Raw genomic sequence first — 15,077 nt, forward strand, 5'->3', positions numbered from 1 at the left:
TTTTTCAAATGAACGATTTATAAAAAACTATTTTCTGAATATATAATAAACAAACAAAAATATGGGATATTCTGACGGTTATCATGAAATAGATCACAGACAAGAAGGTGCAAGCAAAGAAGGGCCTGAAGGACCTCCTGGTCCAAAAGGTGAAAAAGGAGATACTGGATCGCAAGGACCAAAAGGCGATAAAGGTGATACAGGTTCGCAAGGACCTTCTGGATCAAAGGGTGATACAGGTGATAAAGGTGATAAAGGTGATAAAGGTGATAAAGGTGATACAGGGTCACAAGGACCAAAGGGAGATACAGGATTGCAAGGACCAAGAGGGCCAAGAGGGTTGCAAGGGTTAAGAGGACCTGCTGGATCAAAAGGTGATACAGGGTCACAAGGATCGCAAGGTCAAAAGGGAGATAAAGGTGATAAAGGCGATAAAGGTGATAAAGGTGATACAGGATCGCAAGGGCCAAGAGGGCCAAGAGGGCTGCAAGGATCAGGCAGTAACATCGATCTTTCAGATTTGAAGAAGGCGATAACTTTTACAAGTACACATGGATCAGATCGACAGGTTACGGGTCTAAGCGATCAACCGCTCAACGGCACTGCTGCTGTAAATGAGAATAAACTCAACACCGAATTGGCGAAAAAGGCCGATTCATCAACTGTGTTGAATGGACTAAGTGGTAAAGCAGATACATCATCCGTTTTGCTATTGGATGGCACTCAAAAGATGACGGCCAATCTCGATATGAACGGCAACGATGTTATCAATTCAAAGAGAGAGAACTATCTGGGTATGACCACCGCTCAGCAGTTTACTTATGAAAATTCAAACACACTCATCTCTCGATATGAATCGGGTGCAATGAAGAAGCATCTAAAGGGTCTACTCAATATTACCACTCTCTCCAATGCAAATCAACAATACGTTGACAATGTGAAAAAGACAGTACCAAGCTTTAAAAATATAAACGACAAACAGCTTCTTGATGCACGAAAGAGAAAGATAATAAATCTTCCAGATAGTTTTGCAGATAATGACGAAGCTGTGAGCAAAAAATATGTAGATACAACTGTTACGAATTTGTATATTATAGTTCAAAGAAAGATAAATAAATCAGGTGATACAATGACAGGAAACCTTGCAATGGGTTCCAACAAAGTCACTTCTAGTCATACACCTTCGGCTGATAGCGATCTTGTGAACAAAAAGTTTGTCGAAGATCGATTGGCTCACAACTTAACACCGGCCAAGCTGACTAACAACCTTTCTTACATCATGAGCAAAAACGGTCAGTTTAGTGATGAAGATGATATAATAGGAAAACCGATCACAGATAAGGTTGTTTTGTACCCCACTAATCCCAGAACAAAACCGTTTGATTTAAGTCTCGACACTTCCAAGGGTTATTATTCATCACGTTTTGGTGTAAATATGTATTCAGCGGATAAGGCAGAATACACTGTCGTCTGTGAGCTCTGTTGGATATCGAATAAAGTCGATCCAAGCAGTGTGACATTGACGGCAACCAGCAGTGTTGAAACAATCTCCACTCAGCGTAGCAATCGATTTGATAATCACATCGTCGCCTTGATTCACATGACGAAATGGAGTAATGCAACACCTAATTATTTGATGTTTGACGTGGTGATCAAAAACAAATCTGGTCAGTCATACGACCAGAAACTTCCCATCTGGGTGATAGTCTATGGATCAAAAGGTTATCACAACAACATACCGAAATCTGTTTGGACAAGTTGGTACAGCTTTTTGAGTGGTGGAGTTCGTATAAATTCTGCGCTTACTCTCGCAAAGCAACCGACTGTCGCCTCTTCAGCGGTAACGAAAAAGTACGTTGATGATATTCAAACATCTTTACAGACAAATATCGATTCAAAAGCGACAAAGACGGCGTTGACAAATGCAACAAAAAAGATTTGGTATCGAGGAAACTGTGCACATAACAATAAATCACAGGTAAGTTTTTACGTAAATGGAACATCAGGTCATACCACAAACGTTTCACAGAGTGATAACGCTGATTTCACAGTGAACAGTTCAGACAACACAAAACTCATAATCAACAACGCCGGTATGTATTTGATTACATACATTGATGGTGTCAGATCTAAACATGAACGACATCTCAGATTTATCTTGAGCAATTCGTTCGTGAGAACGGCAAACGGCATATTGATGCCGCTGCCCAACACACATGATGGAAAAACATGGGTTAATACGGCTAATACCGTTTTGTTGTATTTCCAAGCGAACACATCGCTGAGTATGGAGACAGATGACAGCAATACTCTACTCGATGGATTGGGTTTTAGCCATCTGATGATTGTGAAGCAGGATTGATTAATTTTTATATTTTTCTTGTGAAATATAAAAATGGACTACACGGAAGTGGTTTACACGTCAAAAATTGTACAAGCATCTAATCATATTGATTACACCATTGACAAACAGACATTGTCATTGCTGCAATCTTTGCATGATCGTTTTTACAGACTCGATTTTGTTATGAAGTATGTGAAGGGGTTGTTCAAAAAGAAAGGAATTGCACTCGATGTTGCCGGTGTGATTCTTGGTGTTGGTGCGGCTGTACCGACATCTATCACTGTGAATCCTTTGCTAGCTTTGATTGCACTTGTTCCAATGACGATTGTAAAAAAGTATAAGGATTTTAAAAAATATGATTTGAAAATCGAAAAACTCAACATCGCTTTGTCTGCGAACAATTCGATATTGACACACTTGAATCATTCGATGAGAGAGAATGGAAAGTGGTGTATGAGTGATTTGGAATGGATTGAAAAGTATGAATCGTTGATCAATGATTTGGTGCCAAACTTGGCGCATGCATCATATCACAAAAAATACAGAGATTATGTTAAAAAAAGGTTTGATATGTTAGGGTAAACCTTTATTACTCTGCGTGTGTAACCAAGTTTTTTTTTTCATCTTATACTATTTAGTATAAGATTTTCATTACAAAAGATCTGCAGCTGTTGCGTATTCAGACTCTAATACCACAGATTCGGCATTTGGACGAGGCAAAAGACGTTTCATTCCCGTTTTAGCGGGTTCTACAACAGCCTCGTACAGTTTGACCTGCAGTGAAATACGAGCACCAATAAAAATGGACTCAATCTTTATTGCACATTTTGCATGACAGTATTTTCCCATCAACGTGTCTGCTTCTATCGGTTCATCATTTAGATCGTAAAACTGCGTGCGAAACTTGTTTGTCTTTTTTGAGTAAATCAGTTTTGCATACAAGGTCGGGCCGCGATCGGGGTCTTTTTGTTGAACAATCTTTCCTGTCTTTTCATTTAAGACCTTTTCCATTTTCCAATAGAGAGGATTTAAACCACCTTTAGACTTTGTCAGATCACTGCGTTCCAGCTCAAACATGTCGATTTCTTCGCGATTTTCAATCAAGTGATCTATGCAACAATCGACAATGCTATTGAAAGTCTCGGTCCAAATCTTCTCTTCTTCCGTGGCTCCATCGCGGTTCCACAAGCACAGAAGAAATGTGTAACCAGTGACTTTGCCGGTCTCTTGGCTCGTATTTTCTGAAATACCAAATGAATACAGACGTTCTGTGGGAAGAATGAGTTCACCTTCTGTCCCGTCTTCATTGAGAGTAGAAATGTTGATTCTCTTGAACTCGATTTTTGGTTTGCTGTCCGGAATTTCTCCCGAAATGGGTTTGGAAAAGATCATACGTTCTTTGGGATTGTAACCATCAACGGTTGTTAACTGTGTGTATAACTTTGTGTCTTCGGTATTTGTCATTTTTGCTTTCTCGTTTTTAATAATTTTTTCTATTTTTTCTATTTCTTTAAATCATTTTATGTTGGGTAAACCTTTATTACATTGCGAGGGGGTCTACCAGGGTAAACCATTATTACACTGGAAGGTTTACTCTCATGCACATCCCAATTGTAAAGCTTTTTTACACGAGGTGACGAGGTCTTGCGAGAGAGATTACTCTCATACACTCCCCAATTGTAAAGCTTTATTACACGAGATGACGAGGTCTTGCGAGAGGGTGGTGATATCTCACCATTCATTATTTCATTGATTATTTCATCTTTTTTCGATTTCATATCAACCATTTTATTAAATACAAATATTTTTATTTGTATTTAATAATTTTTTTAGATCATTTTTTTTTAAATGTGTTAAACGAGAGGGGAGACTTCGAGAAATTATCCCGCACACCCCGCGCAAGCGCGAAGTGCAATCTCTCGAAGTCTCCTACAAGGGGCAAACCCCTCGTGCTCCCCTTATTTAGTCAGTATTTATTTTATTTATGCATAACCAAACGTTTGACTAAATTATGTGAAAATTTGATTGTCATTCCAAAATGGATTGGAATCGGCATTAGATTTTTTCGAAGATTTTGAAAATGTTTAAAAAATTTCTTGGACAAAATCATTTTGTCCGAGATTTGGGGTATTTGCAACTACTCATAAGTGCATTCTGGGTCTGGTTTCCATGAGCAATAAACATCTAATTGGGCATTAAGCATACTGGCAAACAGGTCAATGTCTAGCTCAGGAAACACTGAGATTATTTCTTGAAAGCACTCTTTGCTAAGTGACCACTCATGCTTGTCTGAAAAGTTACGAGACTTATTGTCAGCACTTGTATTAAGTTTCCCAGCTATGTGTACTGCCGAAACCCAAATATTCTTGTTTATACACCAGTTCCAAATTTCTTTGGCTAAATTATTCAGTTGGGGTGACTTGGTACCACCCATGTTGGTGATGTATGCAACAGCCGTTGTGTTGTCAATCTGTAACTGTACATGAGTGTTTCTAGTATTTTTGCAAAAAACCTTAAGAGCAAAGAATGCAGCCTGCAGTTTCAGAATATTGATGTGGTTGGTGGCTTCAGCATCTATCCACCTTCCACCTATCTCTTGATTGCCAAGGGCTGCCCCCCAACCCCTTTTTGAAACATCTGTTTGTATAACCGCGCTGGGCTTAGGGCATACAGTAGTATCCCGTCGTACAGTAGGCATATTTTCAATCCACCATTCTAGCTCAGCTATGGAACTACTGATTAGTTGCATATGGGTTTTGTAATTCCCTTTATTTATTTTCAGCGCTTGGGTTTTATCAGACTCCAGTGAATGGTGATTTAGTGGCCCATATTGGGCCCATCCGGGGAAATTGGATACTATAAGCCCTATGACTTCCGCAGCCTCTGTTACTGTCGGGTTGTATTTTGTTAGCAAACATTTACAGGCTGAGACTATTTTCTGGATTTCGATTTCAGTAGGAGTCACCGTCATATCATTGGCGTCCAGGACAAACCCCAGAAACACAAGTCGTTGAGTAGGGATTATAACTGACTTTGTAGGATGTAAGTGAACCCTACTTTCTTAAACATCGAATCCGTGACTTTAACATTCCCAAGGCACTCAGTTGATGTATCACCCTGTAAGTAGGAGGCATCAATGTAGCCTAGGCTCAGACACCCTAGGTTGTTCAGTGTCGCATAAACTGGCTTAGGCAGTTTCGTGAAAGCCGTGGTACACAGCTGAGTCCATTTGCCATGCACGTATACTGGTAAAGTGTACCGTTGAATATAAATTTTAGATATTTTTGGCGGGGCATGATAAATGGGTATCGTATAATACGCATCTTTCAGGTCGATCGATGCCATGAAGCAGCCAGGCTTCGTCATTTTTACTGCAGTTTCTAAGGTATCCATTTTAAAATGATGGTACTGAACAAATTCATTGAAATCCTGCAAATTAAGGATCATCCGTAAGTGCCATCAAGCTTAGGACGGAGAAAGATGGGGGAGATAAATTCTCCTGGTTCATGACTGGAGCGTTTAATAATTCCTTTACTAAAAAGGGCTTCAATTTCATTGTTCACAATGGCATGTTGCAATTGTATGCGATTAAACACGCTTGACCACACATTGTCTTGTTCTGGCATTAACCCTGATGTGAATTATATTTTCACTCCCTTGACATATTCTAATATTTTTGGGTCTGAAGTTATGGTATGCCATTCCGACAAGGCGCTGACAATTTGGTGGCAGTTCGAAAGCTCAGCTGACAACATACCTGTGTTGTGGGCAAGATCGGAATTAATTTTGTTTCGTTTCCCCTTCTTTCTTGAATTTTGATCGTGGGGACGGCCTTGGGATAAACAATCATTCCTTGGCCGCTGATAGGGCTGGAATCGCCGATTACCTTCATGCTACTGGCTGCGCTGGGAAATCGAGCTGTATTTCCTGTTGTACCCTCGCGCTTGGAAGTGTGGCCAGACTTTCCATGCTAGTTATTTGCGTCAGAGATATCCTTTGTTAGTTTGGATAAATCCCAAAACAAGTACTCTGACGTAGAAGGGACTGTGGTAGAATTACAGAGGGCCGACTAGTCGCGATGTAGGTCTTTCTTCATCACCTGGCGCCTCGGCGAATTTATATCATGGAAGCATTGCATGGCCAATGTTATGGCATCTGTCAACGTTGACACAACTTATTTGTCCTTCGCTGTGGCTTCATCTTCTTGTTCGATCAGTAAATTGGTAGCTTTGATCATAGTGACAACGGAGGCAACAAGTGCCTTCTGCGACTTTTGCGATTTCGAGTCGCTTGTACGCACTTGCGCTGGGATTTGGTTCCAGATAAGTGGGTTCACTCTAGGTGTCCTCAATCCATTGACATTCCCGGGTCGTGGATATTTCTCAATTCTGGTTTAGACTTTGTCCTCTTGTAGTTTATCCTGGAGTAGTCCGCCCATGAGCTTTACAAGCCCCTAATTCACATCGCTTCCCGTTTTTGAAGTGCCGGTGACCGGTTCGCAAGAGAATTTTACATCGAATATTCCGAATTTTTGCTTTGTTCATGTAAAGGTCGCGAAAGTCTGACACACCATTAAGAAATTGCCGTTGGGGCTGTTTGCATAAAACTGACCTGACCAGGTATTTCGAGACCTATCATGTGAAAACATTTGTACTACATCTTGCCGGGTTTTAAGTATTAATTCTAGCATGCCTTTAATTACCTTTAATTAGGCTTTATCAACCTGTGGATAATGTAAGTTGCTCACTGTAAAGAGTTTCAAAGCTGAGGTTTTGAGCGTTAGCCCATCGTCGTGTTCGCTTTTCTTCTATGAAACTTGATGAAATAGACATTAAGAACGAGTCTCTGTGAGAATCAAACATCCTGGGAAATGAAAATTTTCAACCCCCTTCAAATTTTGCATGCAGCTAGGCACTCAAGGGGGATGTACAAAAATGCCCTATTAAAGGTTGCAGCACTCTTGTTGTCGTGGTAACAACAGCTGCTTGTTTGAGGCCGACGGCCTAATTTTTATAAAAAATCATCGCAAAAAAGTGCTAAATGTTTATTTCTCTATCTCAAGCTGGGAGTGAATGTAAACACGCCAATATATTATTTATCTTGGTACCATTTAGGTCATTTTTGCTGTAGGGTAAAACAAGGAAAACGTCTGTCTAAATTTCTCTAAAAGTGCTCCGATTCTGGAACCGAGACTACGCACTTAGTTGGTTATAATATTCTAGTTTTTAAATATGTAAAAATCTCTGTGGGCCGGTCTTTACTTTTCATAGTGGCAATTCGCGAACGAAGCTTAAAAATCAGATCTTGCATAAATTGGATCAGCCCGCATTAACATGATTCAAATGACAGACAAGCATAACGGTGTATCGTCAGAGGATTTCGGATTACTCAAATTCCCATGAAAGAAAGTACAGTACTCAGAATCTGGATGATATGCACACGATTTAAGGTACATGTTTGTAGTAACGTAGAGTGGTCCTCCCTGAAGGTTGATCAGTTTTTTTTTTTAATTAAAGCTAAAGGCGAGATTTCTCGTCAGGATATTGCTCAGAAGATAACGTTCTTTCAATATCTTGCAATTCGCATTTGTCTGAAACGTTTGTTGTTGAGAACATTAGATGTAAACATTGCCAATTTATGTAATATCTGATTTTTTAGCTTCATTCGCGAATAGCCACTATGAAAATTAAAGGCAATGTTGTCATAACAGATGAAAATTAAAGGCAATGCTGTGATAACAAATGCATCAGGGGTTCGTCTTCTTTTTCTGAGTGTTCGGACGACTCCGATTTTGATAGTGACGAGCAATACTGTAATACTGAATGCATCAGTAGAAAGTATATTTTTCTGAGTGTTAGGAAAACTCCGAATGTGACAATGACGAGCAATGCTGTAATGGCAAATGCATCAGTTTGTATTCTTGTACCTGTGCGTAAGATCATCAGTGTGACATTGGACTGAGAAGATTGTTGTGGGGGAGGGTGTTTGTCGCTCTGTGGTTGGATTGGCGGTGCTATTGCAGGCGGTGTTATATTAGCACAATTATCTTATTTGCCATCATCATCTCCATGGTATCCTGCCTCTTCTGCGCTTGATGTCCGTACCGCAGCTATCACGCCCCCGTCGTCACCAGCCAACAGCTGCAACAAGAAATGGACTCGACACACATGGCGACGACGCAGCAAGTACATCCTCCTTCGCCGGTGAACCACAACCAGGCTTCTCCGTCTGGTTACACTCAGCCTCCTCTGCCTTCCCTAGCTATCCACCGCCACCAAACCAATATTCTTCACCGCCAGGACAGGCTTAAGCGGCGCCTATGCCGGCTGTTGTTAACGCTTAACAAACGAACGAGTCCCAACGAAAGTAACCTGCCAGGTAACTTCCCTAAACAGATCACTGTTTCAGTGAAATAATTAAGTAACCCTCCGTTTTGCTCTCCATTTAACATAGTTGTAAACGTATTCAAGTCATTAAACGTTGCGTGTGCTTTTATGATTTCAAAACGAAGGATAGTTGGAATAAGTTGTCTGAACTCAACAATTCTGGATTGATCTGCACGCTGTATATTTGCAAATCTAATATCCATTTCGCATTCATCGTTGAAAGAAACGTGGAAATGATTTTTGTCGGAGATAGATGAGTTCAACCATTTATTAGCAACAATATTCCAAAACGATTATTAACTGTATTTCTTAAAAATGTAGTTTTTTTTCTTTTTAAATGTCATACCATTCAGATCTGGCTGTAGTCAATCCCGTCTATGCCTCTATCGCCAGTTTTCAATCTGTTTCCTTTGAGATAACAAATCTCGATCCTGACATAAAGTAGTTACATTGATAATCTCGTTAATGGATGACAAAGGCTAAAAACTTGTATTATTACGGCTCGGTTGTTTTTACTTTATTTCAGGTAATACCTCATTTATAGAAGTGAGTAATTTTCTTCCTCTTCCGGGAGATTTTTGTTACCATTTTGTATTCTACTTTTAGCTGATCGGATCTTTAGCAGATCTTTTTATAGCGTAAGCTATATAGAATAGAGGCTGATAGTTTCGAAAGAAACGGTTTGGGGCTGCGTCGGTGGGAGTAACGAAATAATTTGGATATATCAACAAAATTGAAATGGTAAATTGGCCACCGTAACGATTAGAAAAGCTGACGTTTCGAGCGTTAGCCCTTCGTCGGAGCGAATGAGGAAGGGCTAACGCTCGAAACTTCAGCTTTTGTAATCGTTACGGTGGCCAATTTACCATTTCAACTTTGTTGATATATCCAAATTATTAAGCTATATAGAAGTCGAGCAGTACTAGATTCACATTTGTTTGTTGCTTCAATTTTTTTTATTATTAAATTTTTGTCAATCCACCGCCGCGAGCAAAGTTCCGTTTGATATGCTGGTGACTGGTTTGTAAGTCCCAACTTTTACTGAGCTATTTAGTGAGAAATTGTATTTTGAGCTGTTTGCTTGAAACTAAACTGACGGGATATATCGAGACCAACCAGGTGGTTGTATGGTTGAAACTTGATGACATTAATCAGCGGATGCAATGCTGTAAAATCTCTTGCACTAGTGTGAAATGATCTTGTATTTGGCGGAAATATTCATCATATTGGCAGATGCGGAAATTATTTTAGATTAAAAGGTCGGCACACACGAGGAAACTAGTCCCTGCGACTAGTCCCTACTACTAGTCCCCTGAAAAGTTTACACGAGGAGACTGGTCGCAGGGACTAGTCCCTAGCAGTGTTTACACTCGGGGACCAATTGTACAGGAAAGTAGCAAAAACTGGGGGAAAACGGTATCATTCCTTCACTCTGCAGCTTTCTTAAGAAACCATAATAATTAAAATAGCAATGTAGCATTAAAATAAATCAGCTCAGTACAAACTGCGGATTTTTTCGCGAAATGATTTAGTGCTTGGCTTGTTTCTGATTCAGTTCGGATAAAAGCGAAAAATATCGTTTTGTTACCGATCAGATGTGGCGAATACAGTAACCAAAAAGGGGCGAAAATTCGATAAGATTTTCTAGTACTCGTAAATTATTTCAAAACTGGTTTAACCCCAGAGAGGAAACATCATAGAAATTAACCCGGAAGTCACGCAATCGCTTCTGTGCATTGTGGTAAAGTTTGGTCGCCGAGACTGCTCCCACGATCAGTTCTCACGAAGCGTTTTGAAAAACAAGTCGCAGGGATTTGTCCCAAAAATTCAAACCAGTTTAAATTTGTGGGACTAGTCGCTAGGACTAAGTTTTAGCCCTTGCGACTAGATTTTGTGTTAAAAATGGCTAGTTCACACGATGGGAAATTAACCCGGAAGTCACGCAATCGCTTCTGTGCATTGTGAGAGCTTGGTACTGTGGTTGTCACCCAACAGCCGCAACAACAGTTCGTCTCAACTCAGATACGCATGATGACGAGGCAGCAAGTACATCCTCCTCCGCCGATAAATTACAACCAGCCTCCTCCAGCCTCCTCCAGGTTACAGTCCGCGCCCTCAAGGTTTCAATCAGTCAATCAGACTCCTCCGCCTTACCCAAGCTTTGCACCTCCGCGAAACCAATATCATCCACCCCCAGCACGTCATTTAACAGCCCCAGCAACAGTTAGTCTCAACTCAAGCAAACATGATGACCATGATGACGACGAAGAATGAATATGGTACTCTAAGTTATCCAATTTCACTTTATGTGTCATATAAAACCGATGTGGCTTTATTTAACCCCGTCTAAGCTTCCATCGACAGTTTTCAATCTATTTCCGCTTAAGCTTGATTGCGAATGTCGATCGCGCCGTATATCAGTGATACAACCCTTAAGGAAAAAGTTGCGAACGACCTCGTGACCATAAAATAAAACCTGTCGCACCCTTTCACAGCATAGGTTATATCGATGTCGAGCAGCACTAGATTTACATTTGTTTGTTGCCTCAATATTTTGAATAACAGATTTTTGTTGATTTACCGCCGCGGGCAAAGTTCCGTTTGATATGCTGGTAACTGGTTTGTAAGTAACATTCCGAACCTTTGATTTGTTCATGTGGCGAAAGTGGCGAAAGCTGAGCTTTTCATTGACAAATGGGAGTTTAGGCTGTTTTTTTTTTGTTTTTTTTAACTGTAAAAACTCAGATCAGCTCTCCCCCGTCAAAGTTTCTATGTTCCTAGTGACATAATCCTGATTCAAAAGCGTTTTTTCCTAACTACAATTTTACTCTTACAATCCTGCAGATTACTGGACTGCTATTAATGTTACGAAATCATCGCACCACCAGTTTTGTTTTGTTATCCAACCATTACAACAATAAATGAGACTGGGTACGATTCTCTCAGCACTCGTCAGGAATTTTGAATAAGAATTATCAGTAAGGCGAAACAGTAAAGAAAACAAATAAACCAACAAGGAGAGCTTTATTCCCATATTTGACGAGAATGAGTCTAAAAGATCGCGTAACATTTCAACGTCCTATAGAAACGTGTAGTCAAGGACTAAGGGAGATAGCATACTTAACTGCCGCATTATTATAATTATATTAATTAATCATATTGAATTGTATTAATTTGTTTTTCAAGCGCTAAAAAGTTAAACAAGTGTTTTTCATTTTATATTATCTGTTTTGGTTTGGAAATTTTTAAATTTTTTCAGTTAAAATAAACTTTAGACTGTTCCATCCTCTCCACCAGACACAAAAAGAATTCAAACCAATCGCAACTACATCATTCGCTCTTTCTTGAGCTGGAAAGTTTCCTTCTGGCAGCTAGGCTTGTTAAACCTCGCACCTTGTAATCTGAATAAAGGGGTACCCTTTCACACAGACCATCCCCGTAATGCACCATACATATATAGTCTATAAGGGATACGTCAACACCACCCCTCCCCACTTAAAGTTAAGTCCAAGAGGCCCAAAATCAAGCACCATATCATGCAGGATTTCAGTCAAACGCTGTGGGTACGTTATTTGGGTATTTCTCGCTATTCCCACCATTGTTGGAACGTGAATTGTTCTTTGTGAATAAATAAGATCTAAAATGAGGTAAGCAGAAACTGAAACCAGCTCATCAGGTTTTTATTCTAAGAAATGTTAAACTTGGTCCAAACCACTCATCAGGTTTTATTCCAGTAAATGCTAAACTTGTTCCAAAAAACTAAATTCTTAAAAACATATTTCCATTTAAACTTTACAAAATACAAGATGACAAAAACGTTGCCATAATACGAAAAAGCATTGAGAATTTGATGAACACAAGTTCCCCAGAGCTTATCGGAGGTTAATATTTACGAACGACTATATTTCTCTTGTATGATCGAGACAGGCTTGACAAATTTGTGGGGGGCTTTAGGACTTTTGTTCAGTATTGGGGCCTTTCTTTTTTCCAAAACTAACTATGGCCTGACTTGATGGGTACCGAACAATCCAAAATCCACGTTACCAGATTATGTATATATACCTTATTCAGTGATTTAAAATATAATACACCTGGATATCTTGCGATATCCATATATGGATGCCATACAGTTTAGAGATCTCTTGGATTCAATGGGCTTGCAACAACATGTAAAACGACCCACTCACATTCATGGTCACACCCTTGATTTACTCATCACCCGTCAGTTTGATGTCATAATAGCGAAAGAACGAGAGATAGAGTGATATGTCTCAGATCATGCCGTTGTCCTCTGTGATCTTAGGACAGCTGTATCTGCCTCTAAAGTCACCCACGCTTATTTCCGGAAACTCAAAGCAATTAACAAGCAACAGTTTTTGGAAGATATTCGTAATTCCAGCTTATGTCGTGACCCTCCTACTAATACTCTTGATGAACTTGTGGAATGTTACAATAATACTCCAAGATCAGTATTGGACAAACATGCGCCAGTTCGGGCTCGCCACCTGAAGTCTCAGTCACGTCCTCCATGGTTTAATGATGAAATAGTGAAGGCGAGACGTGAACGACGGAGTGCTGAAAGGAAATGGCGGGCTGGTAGGCTTAATTCGGATCTCGCTGTATTTAAAGCCAAACGAAATTTTGTATTGCATGCCATGAATGAGTCTAGACGGGCCTATTAAAAACAATATATCGATGAGAACAGTTCTGACCAGGGAAGGCTTTTTCGGGCCAGTAAACGCCTTTTGAACTTTCATGTAGACAGGGCTCTGCCGCCTCACACGGATGCTCGTAGGCTGGCAAATGAGATGGGTAAGTAGTATGTTCACAGAATCACGGCCATTCTGTCTGAGCTGGATGCGGATGCCAGTGGCGCAACTTCGTTTGCCACATCTGCTTCAATGTGTAATGAGTTTTCTGAATTTTCTCCACTTTCTGAGGAGAGTGTACGGAGAATTGCTGCCTCATGTGCAAAGTCGTGTGCCCTTGATCCTCTACCATCGTCTATTCTGACCTACTGTTTGGATGAACTGCTCCCTGTTATTAGGAAAATTGTTAACTTGTCTCTTGAGTCTGGCGCCTTTGCAGAGGACTGGAAGAATACTTTAGTTCACCCTTTGCTTAAGAAAGCAGGACTCAAGCCTATTAACAAAAATTTTCGACTGATGAGCAACTTGCAGGCTACATCAAAGATTACGGAAAAGTCCATGACTATCCAATTACAAGATCATATGACAGCCAACAACTTATTTCCTGTTCTCCAAAGCGCATATCGGCAGAATCACAGCCCTGAGACGGCGTTATTAAAAGTTAAAAACGATCTTTTGCTAAATATGGACAAAGGTCACGTCACATTGCTTGACATGTTACCTAAGCGCTGCGTTTGATACCGAAGATCACGGTATTTTTCTGCACAGGCTGCAGTCCAAGCTTGGCCTTCGGGCTAAGGCTTTATTATGGTTTAAATCTTATTTGGCGGGAAGAACGCGGCAGGTCTCTGTTAACGGAACGCTATCTGATAAATTTAATTTGACTTGCAGTGTCCAACAAGGTTCTTGTTTGGGCCCCCTCTTATTTACCATCTACGTGAGTTCACTGTTTGACATTATGAAATCTCATCTGCCATCCGTATTGTTTAATTCTGTTGATAAGACCAGTGAGGCTGATGCTGTGATTGCGATTGAAAAATGTATTCGCGATGTTCGCGCATGGATGAGAGACGATAAGTTGATGCTAAACGACGACAAATCTGAGTTCTTGATCATTGGCACAGAAAGACAGTTATCGAAGGCGTCCGTTGACGAGATCAAGATTGGCCAAGCTGAGGTATCGCCCGTCTCTTCAGTGCGTAATTTGGGCACCTGGTTCGATTCTCATCTGGACATGTCGACTCATGTGACTAAGGCTTGCGCTAGCGCGTTTTATTATCTGTACAGTATCCAGCACATTAGGAAGTATCTGTCTCGTGAGTCTACCGAGAGGCTTGTTCACGCGTTTATCACAAGCAGGCTTGATTACTGCAATGGTTTATTGTACGGTGCTCCTGAGTATCAAATTAAGAAACTTCAAAGAGTTATGAATGCCAGTGTTCAATTAGTTTACTGCGCACCTAAGTATTGTCACATTACTCCTTTGCTGAGAGAACTCCATCGGTTACCAGTGCGCTTGCGTGTAGATTTTAAGCTTCTTCTTGTCGCATTTAAGTACCTCACGGTGTTGGCCCAGCTATCTTAAGGATCTAGTCTCTGTCTTGTCGGACTCACATCATCAACTACGCCGTAACAATAATGGTATATTGAGATAGAATAAATATATGAAAATCATATATTTTGAACTGCGGTATTTGA

The 15,077-nt window shown here is 40.3% G+C and overlaps 2 protein-coding genes and 1 pseudogene across 2 annotated transcripts; 2 read left to right on the forward strand and 1 right to left on the reverse strand.

The window, feature by feature from the left end:
* Positions 1–6,124: 6,124 nt before the first annotated feature.
* On the reverse strand, positions 6,125–6,821 carry LOC148720375 (uncharacterized; annotated as a pseudogene).
* Positions 6,822–13,631: 6,810 nt separating this feature from the next.
* Positions 13,632–14,117, forward strand: LOC148720376 (uncharacterized). Its single transcript, XM_088737613.1, has one exon. The coding sequence runs from the start codon at positions 13,632–13,634 to the stop codon at positions 14,115–14,117; it is 486 nt and encodes a 161-aa protein (XP_088593739.1).
* Positions 14,118–14,337: 220 nt separating this feature from the next.
* Positions 14,338–14,964, forward strand: LOC148720377 (uncharacterized). The gene has a single exon (XM_088737614.1). The coding sequence runs from the start codon at positions 14,338–14,340 to the stop codon at positions 14,962–14,964; it is 627 nt and encodes a 208-aa protein (XP_088593740.1).
* The last annotated feature ends 113 nt before the right edge of the window (positions 14,965–15,077 follow it).

This window comes from Stylophora pistillata, chromosome 11, assembly GCF_964205215.1.
Source record: "Stylophora pistillata chromosome 11, jaStyPist1.2, whole genome shotgun sequence".
Lineage (NCBI taxonomy): Eukaryota > Metazoa > Cnidaria > Anthozoa > Scleractinia > Pocilloporidae > Stylophora > Stylophora pistillata.

Bases quoted from the DNA above. Each gene is read 5' to 3' on its own strand.
- LOC148720376 (XM_088737613.1), top strand. From the start codon at position 13,632: ATGTGTAATGAGTTTTCTGAATTTTCTCCACTTTCTGAGGAGAGTGTA.
- LOC148720377 (XM_088737614.1), top strand. From the start codon at position 14,338: ATGAAATCTCATCTGCCATCCGTATTGTTTAATTCTGTTGATAAGACC.